The sequence below is a fragment of the Microcaecilia unicolor genome, chromosome 13 (assembly GCF_901765095.1).
Source record: "Microcaecilia unicolor chromosome 13, aMicUni1.1, whole genome shotgun sequence".
NCBI lineage: Eukaryota > Metazoa > Chordata > Amphibia > Gymnophiona > Siphonopidae > Microcaecilia > Microcaecilia unicolor.
This window is the reverse complement of record NC_044043.1, coordinates 60367785-60390889: the sequence shown is the minus strand read 5'-3', so window position 1 is coordinate 60390889 and position 23105 is coordinate 60367785. Positions and strand designations below refer to the sequence as shown.

General features: G+C 41.3%; 1 protein-coding gene across 1 annotated transcript; it reads right to left on the bottom strand.

Moving 5' to 3' along the window:
* Window positions 1–919: 919 nt before the first annotated feature.
* On the bottom strand, window positions 920–17583 carry VTN (vitronectin). Its single transcript, XM_030186264.1, has 8 exons — window positions 17449–17583; window positions 17010–17129; window positions 14107–14415; window positions 12511–12650; window positions 12248–12404; window positions 6762–6914; window positions 2040–2339; window positions 920–1294 (listed from the first exon to the last, which is right to left on the bottom strand). The coding sequence occupies exons 1-8, from the start codon at window positions 17513–17515 to the stop codon at window positions 1176–1178; spliced, it is 1365 nt and encodes a 454-aa protein (XP_030042124.1). The 5' UTR covers window positions 17516–17583; the 3' UTR covers window positions 920–1175.
* Window positions 17584–23105: the final 5522 nt, after the last annotated feature.

The following is a 23105-nucleotide window of genomic DNA, read 5'->3' as shown; positions in this document are numbered from 1 at the left end:
TTATGCCTTTCCTGGTGCCTGCTCTCTTCAAACATAAGGCATCCCAGACTGCAAAACAAAACAAATGGTAGTGTTACAGCAGGGCTAGGGATTCAGTGAATCCTTTGACGGCCCTGACCGCACACCACTGATTCTGATAAAATGTAATTAAAGGTTATTAATCTTTAATCATTCTAATAAATTTTGAATTTATAATACTTACATTACAATTTTAGAATGCCACTAGCCTTATAACTAAATGATGTCTTTTAGCTCTATTCTGCTTCTAATATTGTAGGCAATTTATAAATTGTTTAAACAGGTCTGTTTTATATAAATGTGGAACTTTGTATTTGATACCCTGTTGGTTCTTAATAAAGATACTACACACAAAAAACCCAATCAATTATATTTCATTTGTAAATATATGTATAAAATGTTTGTCCTTTTAAATTTGAATTTTAAGCATTTCATAGCACTATATTGCTGTCTATCTCCCTACAATGGATATTTTGAGGCGTGTGTCTGCTGATTATCACAGGATGGATCTTGCACTTGCTTCTCTAGGACTTATCTGTGGGTATCATTTGCTTTCCGATCTTTCCATGACCCCACATAAACTGAGCATCTAATCCATGTCCCATAGACTTGGCACAACTGAACCCGTGACCCACATTCCGGCAAGGTATAGTCTGTTTTCCAGCCTCACACCCCTTTCCAGTCCCAGTTCCAGAATAAGCCCTTGACCCAAACTCCTATTTCTAACCAGCTATGAATTTGGTCCCTTCTACCCTGATACTCTGTCATCTATTTGTGGAATTCTGCTTGCTGATACTTTAAAAATTTTCTTCTCATTTCTCCTTTTCTTTTTCTCTTTGACTAGGTTACATTCTTTAGTATCATATTCTGAGACTCTCATGTACAATTAATCATTATTCTGTTCTTTCTTAATAACTTTTATTTTGGGATAAAGGCATTAACGATCTCTCTACAGCACAGAGCAGGAGGAAGAGGGATCCCACCCTCCATTCCCACACATACAGTGTTTAGCAGCATCAAACATTCTCTTTTTTATTCTGTTTTTCTGAAACAGTTGGTGCCTCACTATGAAGTCAGTAGAAGCCACCAGTGAAGTTTTCAAACAGCCTCTCTATGTCTGCTCTGGTCTCAAGCACAGGCACTTTTGGTGTCTTCGCTCACTTCCGCCGCAGTTGAGTATCTTTGCAACCCAGCCAGTATTGAGCAATGGAGCGGGGGTAGCGCGGCCGCACAAAATCCACCCTCTTGGTTCTCATGTTCACTCGGTAGTACTTATCTGAAAGGGAATCATAGAATGAGGAGTCCTGCCAACAGAAAATTCCCCAAATTATACTGGTGGCCATTTTCAGGGGCAGCAGGTGCAAACATGAGTAAACAGAAAGTGCAGTTGTTCTAGAGGTGGTTGTCTGCCAGGGTAGATGGAGTGGGCAGAAGTCAGAGCTATAAGAATGTTTGAATGGGGGAGACTGGGTTATCTGTTATGCATTCCTTTAATGCACCTATTGCCCTATGTGGAAACCAAACCCAGGTACAGCCAGCTTTCATGACTTCTAGAAGGCCCATGTGGAGAAAAGAAATGTTGCATTTGTTAGTCCATGCTATCTGCAACACAGCAGAAGTGATGGAGACAAGGACATTATCAGAATTCAAGCACAGATGCTCTCCTAGGTGGAGGAAATGACTATAAAGCTGACCAAGAGGTGTAGAGGGGCAGACTGTATGGATGAAATGGTCTCCTTTATCTGCCATCATGTTATCTGTTTCTGTGTGCAAAAAATGACCCTTCCTTTGTGCTGGAAAATCATCTTGTGTAGTGTATTTCACAGGAGGCTTTTGATAAACCCTCACTCTCACTAGAGATCATCAGAAATGTGCTTCAGATAAGCATTTGAAAGTTTGTTTTGTCAGAAAAGAAGAAGAGAGAGAGATAAGAAAGATGAGTAAGAGAAGAGAAGATTGATGAGGGATGAGAGAAGAGATATGATAGACCGATAAAAGAAGATTGATAATTACAGACATGCCTTTTTTAAAGAAGTAAGCACTTTGGACCAGACGACATTGTGATTTGATGGGCATTGACCAATCTGGGTCCAAACCAGAGTCATCATCTTCCTCAGACTGCCATTTCCAGAAGCGACTCCAGGAGGGGAACCTTTTGCGCTGGTATCTTTTGCGGTTTCTGCGGGATTTCTGTCTCCAGGACCTGCGTAAAACTTTCTGGTTCTGTGGAGGAAGGTAGATCCTACCAGCCACAGCAGCATCTATACCATTTGGTAAACCTCTCCAGTCTCTGCTGATGAGTCGTGGCCTGCTCTCTCCATCTAAGAAAAGGGGCAAAGAATATACTGGCTGTGATGCAGTAACAGCAATAGCACATTTCAAGAAATCCTGAGATAATCACAGAGGATCCTTTGATATGAGGATGTAACTTTAAAGACTGAGAAAAGCAATAGAGCATCTTTCGGTGTTAGGGTAAAGCCTAACACCTAAAGCCTGGCAGAGATATAGAAGACCATTAGATACACAGATGTGCAGGTAAAACCTTGGATTACAATAAATTTTAGCCCATCTTTGCAAAGGATGCTCAGTGGAGGTTACACCATCATCAGAATTCAGCTACAATAAAAGTCTATAATTTAAGTAGGTACCTGAAGAAATGGAAGATATAGGCCCTTTTTCTAGAAGTGCTATTCATGATTTATGTGTTAATACCATTATTTACATGTGCAAAAAAATACACATGTAAAGTGTGATTTCAGAAAGCTGGTATTCACAAATCTATAACTGCATCATGTATAGATTGCAAGGGAGCTTGGTTTAGGCAGGGCTAGGTCAGAATAAAAAAAAAACTACACGTGTATTCCTCTTTTAAAGGGGAATAAACGTACTCTATTTCAGGAAGCAGGTGAAAGCTTGGCTCTTCTCCCAAGCCTTTAATGAAAGATGCAATTAACTTGCTGGTCGCAAACACACAAGGACTAACACTGGTCTGCACATACTATAGCAGGCCTTGTTTACCCACTCTTACCCAAGCTGAGATTTAACTTCAGAGATTGGGATCCCTCCTTCCCTCAGTCCTTCCCCCTCCAATTCCTCATTCAATCCCTCTTAGCCCCATCCTTACCAAATGAAGAGACTATACACCTGTATGGGTTAACAAATGCCTCAGCTTCTTTGTTGGTAACAATTTATAATGTAAACCAAATGACAAACAACTTAACCCCAAGCTACACCAACAATGTCCAAGAATCAACATTTGCATTCCCCCTACCACTCACCCTCTCAGCAAAGTGGTGTGAAATTAGCATAGCCCCGCCTCAGCCGAGCAAGGTCCCTTCATGCTGGCATGTACCTGTGTGCCAAATTTAAACCGGGTCACCTGACCCATTAGTTAAAAAATCTGGCTCATCCCCCATGAGCCTGAGACTCTGTAGCTTGGGTTACCACCTGCTGAGACAAAGGCCTCCAACTATCATCGTTCCATGTCCACAAATCCTTGTGTACTAAAGGGAGGGGGTGGGAAAGTCACTTCTGAGGAGCAGGTAAAGCCCAGCACCCCTGAAGGCATGCCTTTAAATAACCCTGCTCCCCTTCCTTCCTCATCCTGGACTTCTAGTCCTGCCCCACCAATCAGCTCATCCCTCTGCTTGGCTTACCTTTAAATTGTCCAATGGCAAGCCAAGCTGCCAGGAACCACTCCCCCTTGGCCTTGCTTTCTCCTCTTCCCTCCCTTTCCTGTCTTCCTTGCCTTCTTGCCACTGCAGCAACCCTGATAATGCCAGTAAGGCGAGCCCCCATCCTTCACTTAATGGGTGCCCTCCAGACAGGCTCTCGGACTAGTTAAATACTCATGCACCCTTCTTACTTCACGTGCAACTTTTTAAAAATTAGTCCCTTTATTTTCTGACTCCTGTTACTCTCTGTTTCACTTTTATTTACATTCTATATTGTCTATTAAACTGTTCTTATTGTGTATTGTATTGAAAATGTAAGTAGCATACTATGCCATATGATGTATTGTTATTTGAACATATTTACTGTTGTAATTGTCTGCTGCCTATGTTCAATTTATTCTTGCTGTACACCACCTTGAGTGAGGTTTTAAAAAAAATGCAGTAAATAAATCCTAATAAATTAATAAATAATAAAATATATCCCGATACTTGAACATCAGGATTTACAGTTGCTCCTTTGCTTGTATATGCATCTAAAAAAAATGCTTGTTTGACCCAGCCCTTTACAGGAAGGATTAATGGAATTCACCACTTAATCCTCCTTCAAATTGTTGATATATACAGATTGCTGCCCCTGTTGTTGATTCATGACATGTCTATGTATAGGTTTGTAAGATGACAGACACATGTGTAAGTTGCCGAGGTTCCTCTGTTCAATATTTCACCATGTGTCTTTGCAATCTTGCTGCGATTGCTGCATATACTGACAAATACATGTTTTCCCTCTTCCCCCCCCCCCCAGGCAATCAGGGGGGTTACTTAACCCCACTCCTCTGACCTCATTCCCCTTGCTCGTCCGGTTCTGAGCCTTCCCTCTGATGCAACATCCTGGTCCCACAAACAGGAAGTTGCGACAGAGGGAAGGCTTGGGCTGGTATGAGCAGGAGAAATGTGTTGCTGCTCATTGCCGATGAAGAACTAAAGGATTTAAAGGTACTGGGGAGGTTGGGGGCATGACATTAAGTGACCCCCTCCCCTGATCTCCTGGAGGGAGAGATTTGTGGAAGGTCAGGTTCATTCATTATTGATGAATGTTATTTCCTTCAGAAGTGAGTTATTATTATTATTATTTATTGCATTTGTATCCCACCTTTTCCACCATTTAGTACCTAAATAAGAGAATCCTTTGGTGAATATTGACTTATATTTTATGTTTTTACAGTTGGGAAAGTGAAGAATGCGATAGTCCCTGGCACCTGGGGATACATTACGGGTTGGAAGGTCAATCATATTTTTCAGGTATTTGGGTGCCGTCCGTATAATATTTTGTAAAGGAAAGTGCAGGCTTTGACCACTATCCTGGCCTTTATTGGAAGCCAATGTAGTTTTATGAAGAGCGGAAATGCTTTCTCAAATTTAGAGACTTTTTAGATCAACCTTGCTGCAGTATTTAGTGTTGTTTGCATTTTCTTGATGAACAATTCTTTGTTGCCCATGTATATAGTATTAAAGTAATCTATTTGAGAGAGTATTGAGGCTTGAAACTAGGGACTGAAATGTTTCTATGGGAAAAAATGGTCTTATTCTCTTTAGTTTCCATAAGTGTTTTGAAGACCTTAGTTGTTACTATGGTTACTTGATCTTCAAAGATTAGATATTAGTCAACTATTACCCTTAATATTTTCAACTTGTTTTTTTTAGAGGATATCTGATTTGATTGATAGTGAAATTGTTGTATGTTATTTATTTATTAGGATTTATTTACTGACTTTTTGAAGGAATTCACTCAAGGCGGTGTGTTGAGGTGCAATGAGGATTGCTTATGATTTAAAAATTTTGTTTTATCCCTATTTAATTTAATGTGGAAAGTTGGTGCCCATTCTTTCATCAAATAGTTTATAGTTTATTTAAAAACTTTATATACCGCTGAAGCAACAAAGTTGGTCAAAGCAGTTTACAGAGTACAATTAAAAACAAGAAGAGGAAAGGAATGCCAATTCAACAGGATAGAACCATTCATACAAGGAGTACAAGGGGAGATAAGGGTAAGAATTTAAGGAGATCAGAGTATCTGGTCCAGTGATCACAGGTCCCAATCCAAAACTTGTTTGATAGTATTAATCTGATAGTATTAATATGATTTTCAAAAGGGATATAAATGGTAATATCATCAGCATAGATGAATGAGTTGAAGTCCTTTTCTTCCGATATCCCGTCTACTGGCTCCATCATAATATTGAATAGAATTGGTGAGATTGGAGAGCCTTGTGGTACTCCATAGTTGAGGGACCGGGGTTGGGGGGGGGGGGGGGAGTGAAACCTGACATTTTAACCTCAATATTATCTGGATTTTAAGAATACCTTAAACCATTTCAGAACTGCCCCACAGATTCCCATGTTGTCCATTAGTTATAATAAAATATTGTGATCGACAACATCAAAACTGCTGGATATATCAAATTGGAGTACAATGATCCACTTTCCAACACTTATTTCTCTTCTAAACTTAGTCACAAGGGTTGTTAGTACTGTTTCTGTACTACAGCTTGTTCTAAAGCCAGATTGTTACTTACGTTGCATGGAGAAATGAGTGAGATAAATCATCAGTTGTTTGGCTACTAGACATTCTATTACTTTTACTAACAGAGGGATTAATGTGACAGGTCTATAGTTTGATACATCACTTTTCTTTGCTAGGGTATTTTTAGGAATAGGGGTCAGGAAGTTACTATTAATCAACATGGAAGATAAATATTTTTGAAAGAGGTTTATGAATTGATCTGGGGCAACTTTTAAGATGTAGCTAGGACATACATCTAATGTGTAGTGTGAGGAGTATCTATGTAAGAGAGACATAACCTCAGATGTCAAGAGTTGGGGTGAAACAGGGTCATATTTGTCTGCCTTTATTGCTTCATCTAAGTATAAAGTGTTTTCAGTGAACGTTTCAATATTTATTTTGGTTTTCAATTTGGATATGGTGTATAGCCATATCTTTCATACTGGATCACCTGGATTCTCTTCTATTTTTCTTGAGAGCCCACATAAATTTTAATGTCTCCAACTCACCAGAATTAAGTTCACCATACAGGTTACGGAAGAAGTCTCTCCAGGAGTCCAGTTGTAGGAAGGCATACTGATCAAAGACCATCGAGGGGGGCCCACCTGCACAGTCCTTACGACTGGGCTGATGTTTAAAGTGGTATTGCCAATACCGGTTTCCTAGGCAAAAAGCAGGCAAGAACACACCTGGATCACATGCAGAACTGAAGACATTTACATCAAATATAGAACATTTGTCCACTTCTGTATGGCACACAGAGCTGTGCATATCTGCACTGTAGAAAGATCAACTATCCACAAATTTAGAGCATGTGTGGAACATATGCATATCTGGATCACTTTCAGAACTGTACAGACCTGTACTGATACTCTCAGCAGCTATATCACCATGCAGAACAAAAGCTCACAAAGGTGTGGCATGCAGGCGAACAGGTGCTTAAAACTCTGATTGCTGAGTCAGGGCAATTCTTGAGACTCATGAGTGTGAATTCCAATTCTGTCATGGTCTCTCTACATCAGTGGTTCCCAACATGTAGTATGTGCACACTGCACCCTAAGGTGTACGCAAGTCATTAGCAAGGGGTACGCGGTGTTCGGCACCCAACTGCTACCCTCCTCTTCCTGCTGCCCACCCATTTGTTCACCCACTTGACTACTCCCTCCATGGCTGCAAAGAAAGAGAAACCAGGCATGGGGCAATGGTTGATTTCTACCAGTCATGCTCCTCCGAAACAGGAAGTTACTGACAGTGGTGTTCCTAGGGGGGGCTGACACCCGGGGTGGATCGCCGATGCGCCCCGCCCCCCCTGGGTGCAGTGCCCCCCCGGATGCAGCGCGACCCCCCCTGGCGAAAGGACACCCCCCCGCGAAGGAACCCCCCCTGGGTGCACGCCGCTGGGGGGGTGCCACGTGTGCCTGTCCTCCATTCATTCCATGCTTCTTCTCTGTCCCGGAACAGGAAGTAACCTGTTCCGGGGCAGAGAAGAAGCATGGAACGAATGGAGGACAGGCGCGCGCGGCACCTCCCCAGCGGCGTGCACCCGGAGCAGACCGCACCCACCGCCCCCCCCCCCCCAGGAACGCCACTGGTTACTGATATGAGCGGTCAGCAGCATGTACAGGACCATGATCCTGCACCTGGTTTCTGTTTCTTTACAGCCATGGAGTGAAGAAAGCAGTAGGCAAGCAGGTGAGCAAACAGGTTGTGAGGGAGGGAGGGAGGGAGGGAGGGAGTGAATGGAGGAGGAGAGGAAAGAAAGAGAGTTGGGGCAAGGCTGGATGTTGGTAGTGGAGGAAGAGGGAAAGAGAGACTGGAAATGGTGGTGATAGATGGAGGAACAGAGAGAGAGAGAGATGGGGTAATGCTGAATTGTAGGGGTGAGGGGAAGAGATCGAGATGAGGCAGTGGGGGGATGGGAGGAAATAGACAAATGGGGTAATGCTGGATGGTGGTGAGAAAGAGAGACAGAGGGGAAATGTTGGATGTGGAGAAGAGAGACAGAGACAGAGATGAGATCCTGGAAGGCCGTGGGGAGGGGAAGAAGAAATGCTACATGGTAGGAGGGGAATAGATAGAGGGGTGATATTGGATAGTGAAGGAAACCGAAAGGCGATGCTACATGATGGGTGGGGAGACAGAGAGGAGATGCTGCATCATGAGGGTGGGGGAGACAGAGAGGAAATACTGTATTGTGGGGGGGGGGGGGGGACAGAGAGGAGAAGAAGAATTGTGGGGGGGGGGGGAGAAGAGAGGAGATACTGCATGCCAGGGAGTGTCAGAAAGACACAAACAGAGAGGAGATGCTGCATGGCTGGAGGAACAAAAACATATACAGCAGGTGCTGCATGGCTGGGGGTGAGAGAGACACGTAGACAGAGAAGCTGCATAACTGTGAGACAGACACACAGAGAGGGGAGATGCTGCATGGCTGGAGGAGGGGAGAGAATGACACACAGAGAAGGGAGATGAATGATGGAAATGGAGAGAGAAGAAATGTCAAATGGATAGGAGACTCTGTGAGTTAACAGAAGACAGAGGAATGCAGAAACCAGATACTGGGACCAACATGATTAGAAAATAAAATGACCAGACAACAAAGGTAGAAAAAGTAAATTTATTATCTATTTTGTGATTAGAATATGTCCTTTTTTGGAATGTACATGTGCCAGAGCTGAAGTTAGAAATGTCCTTTTCAAAATCTCAGCTGATCAGAACTCAAGGGTACTCAGTTGAAATTTGTTCGACTTAGGGGAAATACAGTTCTGAAATATTACATTTTAAAATGTGTTGCGATTCAATTGGATGAAAGCCACTGTATAAATCTATGATACTTTTTATGGGATTAGGAAAGAACTCATAAGGATGAGAGGGACTATCCCAGTGGTTCCCAAACCTGTCCTGGGGGCTCCCCAGCCAGTCAGGTTTTCAGGGTATCCATAATGAATATTCATGAGAGAGCTTTGCAAGCAGTAGAAGCAGTGCATACAAATTTCTCTCACGAATATTCATTGTGGAAATCCTGAAAACCTGACTAGCTGAGGAACCCCCAGGACAGGTTTGGAAACTACTGGACTATCCTCACTATACAAATAACTGATCCACTCTTATCCTCAAAGCAGACAAATCTTTTTCCAAGGATAAACAGCTATTTACCTACATAAAATGGCTGTTGAAAACTGTCAGGCGGAAGTACTCATGTTGTCACCATTTCCTTGTGAATTCAGTCAACTATGGGAAAGTGGGTACTTTAAAGCAGATGCAGATATAAAATACATACAAGGTGTTCAAAGTGAAATCCTGGTGCATGCCCTCACTTCCCTGACATAACCCTGTTCTTTTTAGTTACAGGTTAAAGTGCACATACTGTGAAGAGTGAGGGGAAACTCTTCCAGCACCCCCTTTTAACTGTGGCGATTTCTTTGAAATATGACGTCTGCAAGCTTAGAGGTGGGCTTAATGAACATCAGAGGTATGATGATGCTCAGGATGCTGCTGCTTCGGTTGAGGTCTCCAACATTTTCAGAAGGGCCACACAAGACATTCCAAATCATGGAAAGCTTAGTTTAGTTTATCAGGATTTGATATACAGCTTTGCCAAAGGATCACAGCGGTGTACAATTAAAATAAAACATCAATAAAAAGAAAGAAAATGAACTTCAGAATTGACAGAAAAGAGATAATTATTTTACACACATAACTACACAAATCAAAAGAATTATATAAACAACAAGCAACGTAAATATTCTGACATGAAGGAGCTCTGTCATTCTGGTTTTTGTTCCTCAAATGCAATACGGAAAAATGAGCCTTTAAACATGCTTTAAATTTACTCCTACTTCCTTCAGCTTGAAGGCTGAGAAGGAATTGATTCGACAGGTGCGGGGCAAGATAAAACAACGGGCCTTGGAAGAACAAGAAACAACCATCTGAAAGTCATCAAAACAATGAAGAGATCTATTATGTACATAAGGGGAAGTCAAGGCTGCGAGATAACCAGGGACCTGTTCATAATAGGCTTTATGGGCAAGATGTAAAATTTTAAAATCAATACAGAATTTAATTAAGAGCCAGTGGAAGCATACAAAAAGAGATGACATGGTCTTGGCGATGAGCATTGCCCAGGAGACAAATGGCAGAATTTTAGAGCGTTTGAAGATGTTTTAAAGATGTATTCGGAAGACCGGCATATACAACATTGCCATAGTCTAACCTAAAGCACAAAAAAGATTTAATGTTAAAAAATGTAGGATCATGCATTTGGGCTACAAAACCTAAGGGAGCAGTACAGTTTGGGGGATGAAGTACTTTTTTGCACGAAAGAGGAGCGCAAGTTGGATGTGATCACATGTGATGATATTAAGGTGTCCAAATAGGTAGAAAAATTTAGTTTATTCAGGATTTGATATACAGCTTTGCCAAAGGATCACAGCAGTGTACAATAAAAATAAAACATCAATAAAAAGAAAGAAAATGAACTTCAGAATTGATAGGAAAGAGATAATCATTTTACACACATAACTACACAAAACAAAATAATTATATAACAACAAGCAAAATAAATATTCTGACATGAAGGAGCTTTGCCAGTCTGGTTTTTGTTCCTTGAATGCAATACGGAAAAATGAGCCTTTAAACATGCTTTAAATTTACTCCTACTTCCTTCAGCTTGAAGGCTGAGAAGGAATTGATTCCACAGGTGAAAGGGCAAGATAAAACAACGAACCTTGGAAGGACAAGAAACAACCATCTGAAAGTCATCAAAACAATTAAGAGATCTATTAGGTACATAAGGGGACATCAAGGCTGTGAGATAACCAGGGACCTGTTCAAAATAGTAAATTTAAAACAAATCAGAGAAACGTTTTCTTCACTCAACATGTAAGTAAACTCTGTAACTCGTTGCCAGAGAATGTGGTAAAGGTGGTTAGCTTAGAAGAGTTTTAAAAAGTTTTGGACAGCTTCCTAAAGGAAAAGTCTATAGACCATTATTAAAATGGATTTGGGAAAATCCACTGCTTATGTCTGGGATAAGCAGCATAAAATGTTTTGTACTTTTTTGGGATCTTGCCAGCTATTTGTGACCTGGATTGGAAACAGGATGCTGGGCTTGAAGGACCTTTGGTCTGTCCCAGTATGGCAATACTTATGTACTTATGATGGCAAAAGCTAGAAGGATGCTTGGGTGCATAGAAAGAAGAATGACCAGCAGGAAAAAGGAGGTGATGATGCCTCTCTGGTGATGCCTTATTTAGAATACTGTGTACAATTCTGGAGACCACACTTTAAAAAAGATATAAATAGGATGGAGTTAATCCAGAGGGTGGCTACTAAAATGGTCAGTGGTCTTCATCATAAAGTGTATTTTGTTTGTGCAATAGTATTAACATTTTCTAATCAAACTCCTTATGCTTCAATTTAGACTAAACTCTGGTTGCTCTCAGGAGGGGAGGGAGAGGGAGAATAGTTATTTGGGTGGGAGTCGGAGGGACGGGAGACTGGAGGCTCTGTAATGAATCACAGTATATAATTTGTTTGGGCTTTCCCATTGTTATGTTGTTTCCATTTGAAAACTTTATAAGTAAATTTTTGTTTAAAAAATTTGCAAATTATAAAAAGAAGGTATCTGGTGCTCAGGATGGTGCTGCTTTGGTGGAGGGTTCTTGCTGTGCTTCTGTAACTGGTACGGCACTAGAGTGATTGAATAAGTGGCACACGAAGTGGTGTGAGATATATGAGGAGTGTATTTATTACTCAGAGCTTGGAATTTATTTTATTATAGTCAAGATATTTCTATCTCTTGCTCATGCACAGACTTCCCCACTGATAGAAACAGTCCTTCCCTCCTCTAAGCACAGGCCTCCCACACCAAGCAAAGACCTCTCTTCCACCACAGAAAGACTTCCCATCTGCTGCATCCTCTACTCACATTTCCCTTTTTTTTCCCACACAATGACCTTTTAGTCTCTACCCCACCAAGAAATGATTGGTTTACCTTTGAAGAAATAAACTTTTTCCCTGCCATTATAATTATATGCTGGTAGAGCGAAGGCTGCATTAAGATTATCTGAGATGTTTTTGAATCCTTTTGAGATGTTTCTGGGATAGTCTGGATCAAGAACTCCATTGTCAAAGCGCCAGTACTCACTGCCCTGGGGTGAAGAGCAGCCAGGTTAGTGTGTAGTAGGGGTTGAGGGCACAATCATACTCAAATCAGAATGGAAAGAGGGTGAGTGGAGAGGACTTAGTCACACATACCTTAAATAGGTAAGTTCTTCCCTGGCAGTTTATCCGTGTGAAGGCAGCATCCACAGGACCCTCGATGCCCCAGACATCTTTAATGAGTTTAGGAAACCCTGGTTGGACACCCTTATCATCCAGTTCATAGAAATATTTCCCTTGGGAGCAGCAAAGAAAGACATGGAGGAGAAGAAAATAGGACATGGGCATAGAAAATGAGAAGAAGGAGGTAATGAAATAGACCCAGCAAAGATCTTTTCCTTTTAGAAAATGCCCACCCTTTGTTCTATCTGTTCCTACATCCCCTTCCAACTTTAGTTGTATCACTTCCCTTTCAAAGCAACATCCTCTTCTGTCTCTTCCCAAAACATTCCACTAGTGGGATATTTCACATCTCCCAGAATCATGCCCAGATATCGCACTATAAGGATCCCATTAGTACTGATATGAAAGCGTCCTACATACATCCTTTTGACTTTCTCCAAGCATTTTGGAAGTTCAGTACCATTGGCATGAAAACATAATCACAATACAACCCTACTGTTTTCATATTGTAAACTTTAAAGAAACATGTATCCAGGGCTGGTGCAAGCATAGCAGGCACCCTAAGTGAATCTTCAGCCTTGTGCCCCCTCAATTAACTTTTAGTCCCATGAATGCCCACCTCATAAGAACTTGAGCAACTTGAAATTATGATCACCTCAATATGATCAATCCTAAAATGATCCCATAAAAATGCATATTGGGCCAGATTCTATATAAGGTGTCTTATTTTAAAATCTGTTTATTGATGCAGGAACATACTGAACAATACAACCAGTAACAAGAACAGTCATCAAAGTTTTCAAGTTAAGTCAACCCCCCCTCCCCAACCACTCCACTTCAAATTGGACGATATGCTGATTGTTTTCTGCATAAAGGTGTCTTAACCGTAGGCGCGTAGGAATAACACACATAGAGCTGTTATATAAGCAACATCTACAGTAAGATGCAGTTTATAGAACAGTGCATAGGCTGAGGGAACGTGCGTACGTTTAGGCACGGCCATTTACACCACTGAAAACGTGGTGTAAATGCGCCTAACTGTGCATGTGTTCCCCTGAATTTTATGACAATGCACGTAAATGAGATTGATGCCCTGACATACCTACTCTCCTCCCATGGTGCACCCCCCTCTCCAGCTACACGTGTTGCAATTTACAACCACCTCTTTTTAGAATACGCCTAAAAGAAAATGTACGTAAACTCCAATTAGTGACGATAATTGATTGTTATCGGCCAATTATCATCAGTAATTGGCTCATTATTCAGTAGAGTAGTGTGTGTAAATTGGTCACGTGCACAATTTAACACATACTACTTATTGCATCTTATATAGAATTCGGCCCATTAAATGTAGTATGCACTGATGATTCTTTGAGTTTGTGTGGCTGTCAAGGTCTATCTTTCCTGTTCCCCAGAAGCTGCCATTCTAGGGAACTGCCCAGTCTGCCTAATACTTAAGCCAGCTCTGAATGTAGCATCTCTCCTTCTGCCTTTAGATATTCATCTAGCATCCCTGCTTCTGCCGCTCCAAGTATTCAGGTATCAGTTCTCCCCCTTGCATGAGTTTACCTCGGAAGGCATAGATGGAGCCATTTTTCAGATCAGTAAATGCATCAAAGGGTTTTCCACTGCACAGCTCTTCCTTTTCATCTTCCTCTTCCTGCTCATTGAACACAGAGGTAGTGAGATCTGCGAGGTCTATAATCTCTGTTACTGGTTCTGTGTGCTCTTCAAATGGAAGCTCCGTAGGAGCTAGATCTTCTGTTTCCTGGGTTTGTGTTTCTGGCTCAAAAGATGGTATTATGATGGGGAAATCCACAGTTTCATTATAATCAATGTATTCATCATCTGGCAGTGCAAATACATCGCCTCGTGTCACTAGGGAAAACAATACAAATCTTGCACTTATTTTGGTATTGCTTCACTGCATTACTAAATTAATGTTTATCATTGTAGTACTGCTTATCATAGTTTATCACAGTTTCACTACTCACTACTGTGCCACACATTCATTGCTTATCACTGCATCTTTATCAGTACCCACTATTGCTTCACTGCTCACCACTGCATTACTAAGTCAGTACTCACTACTGTGTCACTGCTCACCACTACTACACCACTACTTACCACTACAGTATGTAATGGAATCGCTGTTTTCTTGAATGTCACAGGTTCTCTGTTCATTACTGCATTACTAAGTCAGTGCTCACTACTGGATCACTGCTCACCACTGCTTATCACTACAGTATGTCATAGAATCACTGCTTTCTTGAATGTCACAGGTTCACTGCTCACCACTGCATTACTAAGTTAGTACTCACTACTGTGTCACTGCTTGTCACTACAGTATGTCATGGAATCACTGCTTTCTTGAATGTCACAGGTTAACTGCTCACCACTGGGGCATGCTTGGCGAGAATATATGCAATACTGTATCAAAGCAGATCATCCATTGATCAGTAGACACCATTTCCCAATGTTGTTATATAAGTACTTCATGCAGCAAAATCCAACAAGCAGATCATAAATTAGGAACATACATTTGCATCTTAAAGACACAAATTCACCTCCTAAACTATCCTATCTAACACTATATTCTCCAATTCCTCATCCATCTTCAGCTTACCATCGATCAGCTTACCATCGATTGTATCCATTATCCTGTCATGACTTTGTCATAACAACACTCTGTAAGCCACATTGAGCCTGCAAATAGGTGGGAAAATGTGGGGTACAAATGCAATAAATAATAATAAAATAAATAATCTAGGCTAAGAAGACACAGATTACATTTCCATACCTGACACTCCCCCCCCCCCCCCTTTCAATTTATGATCCATCAGTAGTTGCTCATAAGTCATTCTTACCAAACAGGGCTAAGCAGTTCTGTGGTCTTAAGAATTAGATCTCTAGTGCTTTTTCACTGCTAGAGAATCATTTACTTATAAAGTTTCAGTATGAAAACCTCACAATATTTTTCTATTAGTATTTAAGAGAGAAAGTGGATTAAAACTCAGCAACGAGAAGAGCTTCAGCAGTCTGGTTTAGTACTGCTCTTATCATGCTGTATAGGTAGAACAGCCATGTTAACCTTAACAGGTGTAAAAGCCTTCTACCAACTAAAGGACTGAGATTCAGCATGTTTGATATGAATGCTAGTTAGCACTTTACTGAATGCAGAGAGGTTGTGGATAAGTGAGAGTTCAAATAATTGACAGCTGCAGTGTTTTGGACTAATAGATAGTCTATTCTCATCTCTTCTAAGGGACAGAGATACAGGTATTATTTCCTTGCCTGTAAACAGTGTGGGCCTCCTAGGACTGAGTAATATAGTAACATAGTAGATGATGGCAGAAAAAGACCTGCATGGTCCATCCAGTCTGCCCAACAAGACAACTCATATGTGCTACTTTTTGTGTATACCCTATTTTGATTTGTACCTGTGCTCTTCAGGGCACAGACCATATAAGTCTGCCCAGCACTATCCCCGCCTCCCAACCACCGGCTCTGGCACAGACCGTATAAGTCTACGCAGCACTATCCCCGCCTCCCAACCACCAGCCCCGCCTCCCACCACCGGCTCTGGCACAGATACCTCTTATTTTTCTTGTGTGTGTGTGTATATATATATATATATATATATAAACTATTTTTCTTGTCTATATATATTAACTAGATGGTAAAGCTCAGTGAAGTAGGGACCATCTTTAACATATATCTGTACAATGCTATGTTTCTGTAGTAGTACTACAGAAATGAAAAGTAGTAATATCAGGTCAGTTTTCCAATATTTCAAAATCTGTGTTCCTTCAGTATACATTCTTATTTTACTGGTGGGAATACAACAGAAAAAAAAACCCTGTATGTGCTGCAATTGGGGGTGTAGGGAGAGAGGTAAGAAGGGTAAAGTACTGAGTACTGTCTGGGTAAGCCTGGAAGTTGAATGCACTATGTGAGCTGGAGGAGGAGTAAGAGCTGAGTGCACTATGCAGTGGGAGCAGGAAAGGCTGCTGTATTGGGGTGGGATAGAAGTTTGTTGTATATTGGGATAGAGCAAAGTGTAGTGTGGTATTGGAGTGAAGTAGGAGCTGTTTGCTATGGGAAGGGGTAAAAACGTGAGTACAGTATTATTATTTTTATTCTTACACCATTTTCTAAATTGCCTTCCAAAACAAAATAGTAGAACAGTATTAGGTTGGGGTAGGAGCTGGTTGCGTTGTGGTGTAGTAGGAGCAGGGTTCTGTATTGGAATGGGGTAGGAACTGGTTGCATTTGGGATGGAGTAGAAGCTGGTTGCACTAGTGATAGGAAGGAAAGGAAGCAGTATAGGGTTAGGAATGGAGGTGGGTTGCAGTGCTAAGACAATATCATAAACTGGATTGCAGACAGTGCAGCATTTGGGGTGGGGTAGGAGCTGGGTGCAATGTTGGGGTACGAAAGAACTAAGGTACAGTATTAGGATGGGGTGTTACCTTTTGGATCACAGACAGTGTTGAAGTCGAAGCAGCAGCTTTCATAGTAAATACACTGACGCTCACACTGGCATTTCTTCTGGGAATTAAACCCTTCATCACAACGCCCCACACAGGACTCTGCAATAACACCAACATCAGCAATTTAGTTTGAGTGACAAGTCATAAAAGAATCAGAGAGTTCTTTGTGAGGCAGTTTCTACAATTCATCAAATTCTCTCCCATCTCACATTCCCTGTGCTCTCTTTCTCATTCCCTCTCTGCTTCTTCTTTCTACTACAACTCTGTTCTCCTTCGGCTTCCCACAAGTCTCCATTCTTCCAGGATATCAGTGATGAATTAGGTTCAGCTGTAGCTCCATATCCTGGTGGTGATCTTAGTTCCTAGGTTAGGTGTAAATAAAATTAGTCTAAGATTCTAGGCCTGGTTCCAAACTCACCCTGATCTGTCAAGGCTGGAGACAGAAGGAGACTCAGCAGAGCTGCTACAATCAGCAACAGCTTCATGGCTGGGAGCTAAGAACTGCTGTTCGTGTCCTTGTTGCTGCCTTTATGACACTCAATGCTCTGTTGCTCCTCACATTCCCCAGTTAGCCAATCTGACTGTTTGCTTAACCTTGTCTTCCCACTGACTTTCCATTACTGGAAAAGGTGACCAAAATGTACTCTCTCTTTCTTTTTTGTCACTCTGTAAATATAGTTTTATTATTTTTGCTGCTGCTGCGTGGGTTCCGTTTCCAGAACTAGTTTTCACATATTGTGCTTCCATGGACAGGGATTTTCTGCCCAGTTCTCAAGACCACTTGGTCAATGAGTATACATGTGCTTTTTTCATATACTAGAAGCAGCAGGTGTAAATATTTCTTATATATTCATTATGAATTGCCTGAACCAGATTGGTTGAGGAGATATTGACAATGATACTGAAAACCACTGTAAGAGAGAAAAATGAAAAGAATGAAGCATGCACTATATCCAAGGAGCACTGAATGCTGCCTGCATATCATCTCCCTTTCCTGGTACAGTGGGGCTCTGTAAACACATAAGTACATAAGTAATGCCACACTGGGAAAAGACCAAGGTTCCATCGAGCCCAGCATCCTGTCCACGACAGCAGCCAATCCAGGCCAAGGGCACCTGGCAAGCTTCCAAAACGTACAAACATTCTATACACGTTATTCCTGGAATTGTGGATTTTTCCCCAGTCCATTTAGTAGTGGTTTATGGACTTGTCCTTTAGGAAACCGTCCAACCCCTTTTTAAACTCTGCTAAGCTAACCGCCTTCACCACTTTCTCCGGCAACGAATTCCAGAGTTTAATTATACGATGGGTGAGGAAAGATTTTCTCTGATTTGTTTTAAATTTACTACACTGTAGTTTCATCGCATGCCCCCTAGTCCTAGTATTTTTGGAAAGCGTGAACAGACGCTTCACATCCACCTGTTCCACTCCACTCATTATTTTATATACCTCTATCATGTCTCCCCTCAGCCGTCTCTTCTCCAAGCTGAATAGCCCTAGCCTCCTTAATCTTTCTTCATAGGGAAGTCGTCCCATCCCCGCTATCATTTTAGTCGCCCTTCGCTGCACCTTTTCCAATTCTACTATATGGTTATGGATAGTGATTTGCAGTCTTCCAAACTATAGAAATCATGTATATAATTTATTTAAAGACAAAATACCTGTGTATAATATGCAAAACACCTTGGTTGTACCACAGAAAGGCATGTTGGCAATAAATAATCTGAGTTCTACTAAGAGTTTCTGCAGTGCTTTCCCTGAGTTCTGAGGTATGTCTGCCGCCCCTCTGACCGTATGTACTGCAACCAATACTAGTATACTAGAATTAGTGGAAAAAAATATGTTAAAGTTATTTCAACAATCCATTTTAAATATGGCTGCCCTTCTGAAATTGTTTCAGTTTATATCCAGACCTCTCCTCTATTACGGCACGTAAGTTACTATCAGTTAAACAGCAAAGGATAAGCCAGAGGTCTGGGAATAAGGCAAATACAATGGAGAGGATAGATGTGTGAAAGCTCCAGACTCTTACCGGGCTGATCGGAATAAGAAAATATTAAATGCTAAACAGTTCAGAAGAAAGACATACTGGCAATGTCTGAGTGTGGGAGCAGACATTTTTCCTATTTTTATCTAAGTTTCTACATAGCATTTCAGTCTAGATTAGGGGTGGGCAACCTCAATCTTTGAGGGCCACAACCCAGCCAGGTTTTCAGGATTTCCCCAATTAATATGCACGAGATCTAGTTGCATAAAATACAGGCAGTGCATGCAAATAGATCTCATGCATATTCATTGAGGATATCCTGAAAACTTGATCAGGTTGTGGCCCTTGAGGACTGAGGTTGCCCACCCCTGGTCTAGATCATTTAGAGAAAGCATATATAGATATGTTAATGTTTATTCTGGGAACTTTCTGAACGCCTCTCCTGGCATGCAGGTCAAGGCAGTTTACAGACTAAAAACTTTAAAGATAGAAAAGGAACACCATCTCCAAGACAGGAAAGTAACCAATTAAACAAACAAACAAACAAACAAACAAACAGAAGAACTCACACTCTCAAAGAAAGAGGGAGTAAAGACTAGCCAACATATGCAGGATCCACACTTATGCACCAGCATTGGGTGACGAATTCCCATACACAGCCTAAAAAAAAAATGTTTTAACTGCAATCTTGAATTTCTTGAAGGATAGCTCTCTTCTTTTGGGCAGTACTGAATTTAAGTCTCTGGTTACCTCCTCCCGTCCCAATGTCATGTGGACCCTCTCTGAACTTGCAAGTTGTGGTAGGCCTAGAAGGGTTCTCCCTCCATGTCATATCAGACAACTGGCTGTTATAAAATAAGCATGGGGATCACACAGTATCACCACATTTAGTGACACAGGTGGACTACTGGTGGTGTGGCAGCTGCAGCCAAGGACAGCTGCCCATAAGCCCTACTTTGCCTATTGGGAAGTCTGTCCCTACTTTGGGAAACACAGACAGGGGGTGTAGTACTATATTTTACTCACAGGTAACATTTCAGCCCAGTCTCTTTATAGTGAAACAGAAACTACACAATGGAAAAGAATCTATAGAAGGCTAAAGATATGCTAAAATGGTTTAGTATTCTTATTATGGTTACCAGTCCATTGCATAGTGAGTGTAATACGGTGGGCCATGACTCAACATATATTTTGCCCAACACAGCATCAGCCATTGGAGCCACTCTGCGGGTGCTTGAGCAGTGGCGTACCAAGGGGGGGCGGTGGGGGCGGTCCGCCCCGGGTGCACGCCGCTGGGGGGTGCCGCGGCGCGTGCCTGTTCTCAGTTCATTGACTTCACGCGTTCACTGCAGCTCCCTCTGCCCTGGAACAGGTTACTTCCTGTTCCAGGTCAGAGGGAGCTGCAGCGAACGCGCGAAGTCAGGGAACTCTGAGCAGGCGCGCGCTGCGGCACCCCCCCCCCCAGCAGCGTGCACCCGGGGAGAGGGGTTCCGTGCTACATCGGGGGGGGGGGGTGCTGCACCCGGGGGGGGGGTGGGGCGCCACCCCGGGTGTCCGCCCCCCTAGGAACGCCACTGTGCTTGAGCACCCCCAATATTGATCAAACTCATTGACTGTGTCTAGGGAAGGTTCATTTCCATTGGGTTTTGCACCCTCAATCATTTTGAAAAGTCGGCTCCTATAGCATCAGCAACTAGAGATCTCTGGAGTTGGTTTGTTTGGACCCTCCAGCCAAAAAGATGTTCCATTGCCTCTGAGTATAAGGACATATCATGTTTGTTCATGTGCAAACAAAGCTTTGTGTACTTAAGTCTCATCTGTGCAGTTTTGTTTAAAGTTTCTAGTTACTAATTAATTAGAAAATCATCCTCCTGTTGCTCAACTACCAAGCACTGATCAGTTGCAATATTTATCAGGGCGTAGGGCACACTGACAACTCTGGCTCCATCTAAATTCATGTTTCATAGGGCCATAGTTATTTATCCATATTTATATGCTGCTTTTCTGTAAACAACCAAAGCAGCTAACACAGTTACACAAAAACAATAATTATAAATCATAAAATAGCAAAAAAAAATTAAAATCACAAATATGGCAGTGAAACCTGGCAGACTTCTATATCCTTATACAATACAGGTTACCTTCAATCAGCAATATCACAGTCTCTAACATACCTCCTCCCTTCCACAAAACTTCCATATTAAACTCCAATAAAAAAAAAATAACTGATCAACAGCCAATTTATTTATTTATTTATTTATAGCATTTATACCTCACATTTTCCCACCCACCAGCAGGCTCAATGTGGTTAACATCAAACCGTAAAGGCAATTGCCAATCAGGTAAACAAACAAACAAACAAAGTATAGTAAGGTAAGAAGCAAGGAATGTAATTACAAAGGATGAGGGAAAAGAGGGGGAGGGTAGTAGGGTCCATGAGTTCCATAAATTAGTTGTAATCCAGGAATTATGGATTTATGATGGGTCCATTAAGGTAAGTCTTTCCAAATAAGCTGGTTTTAAGAGATTTTTTGAAGTTCAGATGATCATGAATAATTTTCACAGATTTAGGTAATGCATTCCATAGTTGAGCGCTAATAAAAGAAAAGGTGGAAGTGTATGTGGATTTATATTTGAGACCATTACAGGTAGGATGATGGAGGTTTAAATATGAGCGGGATGATCTGGAAGAATTCCTAGGTGGCAGATTGATAAGGGTAACCATGCAACCTGGGGCTTCACCATAAAGAATTTTATGGACCAGGATGCAAATTTTAAAAGTAATGTAGTTTCAAGTGAAGGGGACTAGAACTGTCGAATTTTGAATTTCCACAGATTAATCTGGCTGCAGTATTCTGGGCGGTTTGGAGTTTCTTTAGAAGTTGTTCTTTGCATCCTGCTTATATTCCATTACAATAGTCTAGGTGGCTTAATACCAATGATTGAATTTACTTAAGAGCTTCCATACCATCACTGTTCAGTCTTCATATCCTGGTAAATCCCATGGAATTCAAGACACTACACTTCTCTCTGTCATTTCATACCACTCATAATACTAAAAATCAAGTATAATAAAATCAAGAATAATCAGAATTCTAGTTTTTAAGCTTTACTGTCTAGATCCCCTTAATGATTCTGTCATATAATTAAGCCTCATAAGGCAAGATATTCCACAAACTTGTGGCAGTGCATAGAGATATTTGATTGAAGAATCTTACTAATTTTGGGGTATGTTTACTAAGGTGTGTTAGTGTTTTTACATGCCTGTAAATTTAAGGTGATTTAAACACTAACGTGCCTATACATTTCTATGAGCTCATTAGCATTTAATGTGTGTACACCATTTACGTGCGTTAAAAATGCTAACGCGCCCATAGCGCTGCTTACTAAACATAGGTGCTAATGTCTTAAATGATGGAATCACAAGACTATTTCCATTTTGTGAACTTAAAGTCTGACTCTGACCTACTCGATCTGTAGACAGTGAACATAAGAACATAAGCGTTGGCAGACTGAAGGTCCATCAAGCCCAGTATCCTTTTCCAACTGTGGTGAAGCTAGGTCAGATGCACCTGGCAAGATCCCAAAAGAGTAAAACAGATGTTATGCTGCTTATTCTAGAAATAAGCAGTGGATTTTCCCAAGTCCATCTTAATAATAACTTATGAACTTTTCTTTTAGGGAATTATCCAAACCTTTTTTAATTCCTGCTAAACTAACTAATTTTACCGCATTCTCTGACAATGAATTCTAGAATTTAATTACACGTTGAGTGAAGAAATATTTACTCTAATTTATTTTAAATTTACTACTTAGTAGCTTCTTTGCGTGCCCCCTAGTTCTAGTATTTTTGGAAAGAGTAAACAAGAGATTCACATCTATCTGTTCCACGCCACTCATTATTTTATAGACCTCTATCATATCTCCCCTCAGCCGTCTTTTCTCCAAGCTGAAGAGCCCTAGCCACTTTAGCCTTTCCTCATAGGAAAGGCGCCCCATCCCCTTTATTATTTTCATTGCCCTTCTCTGTACCTTTTCTAATTCCACTATACCTTTTTTGAGATGCGGTGACCAGAATTGCACACAGT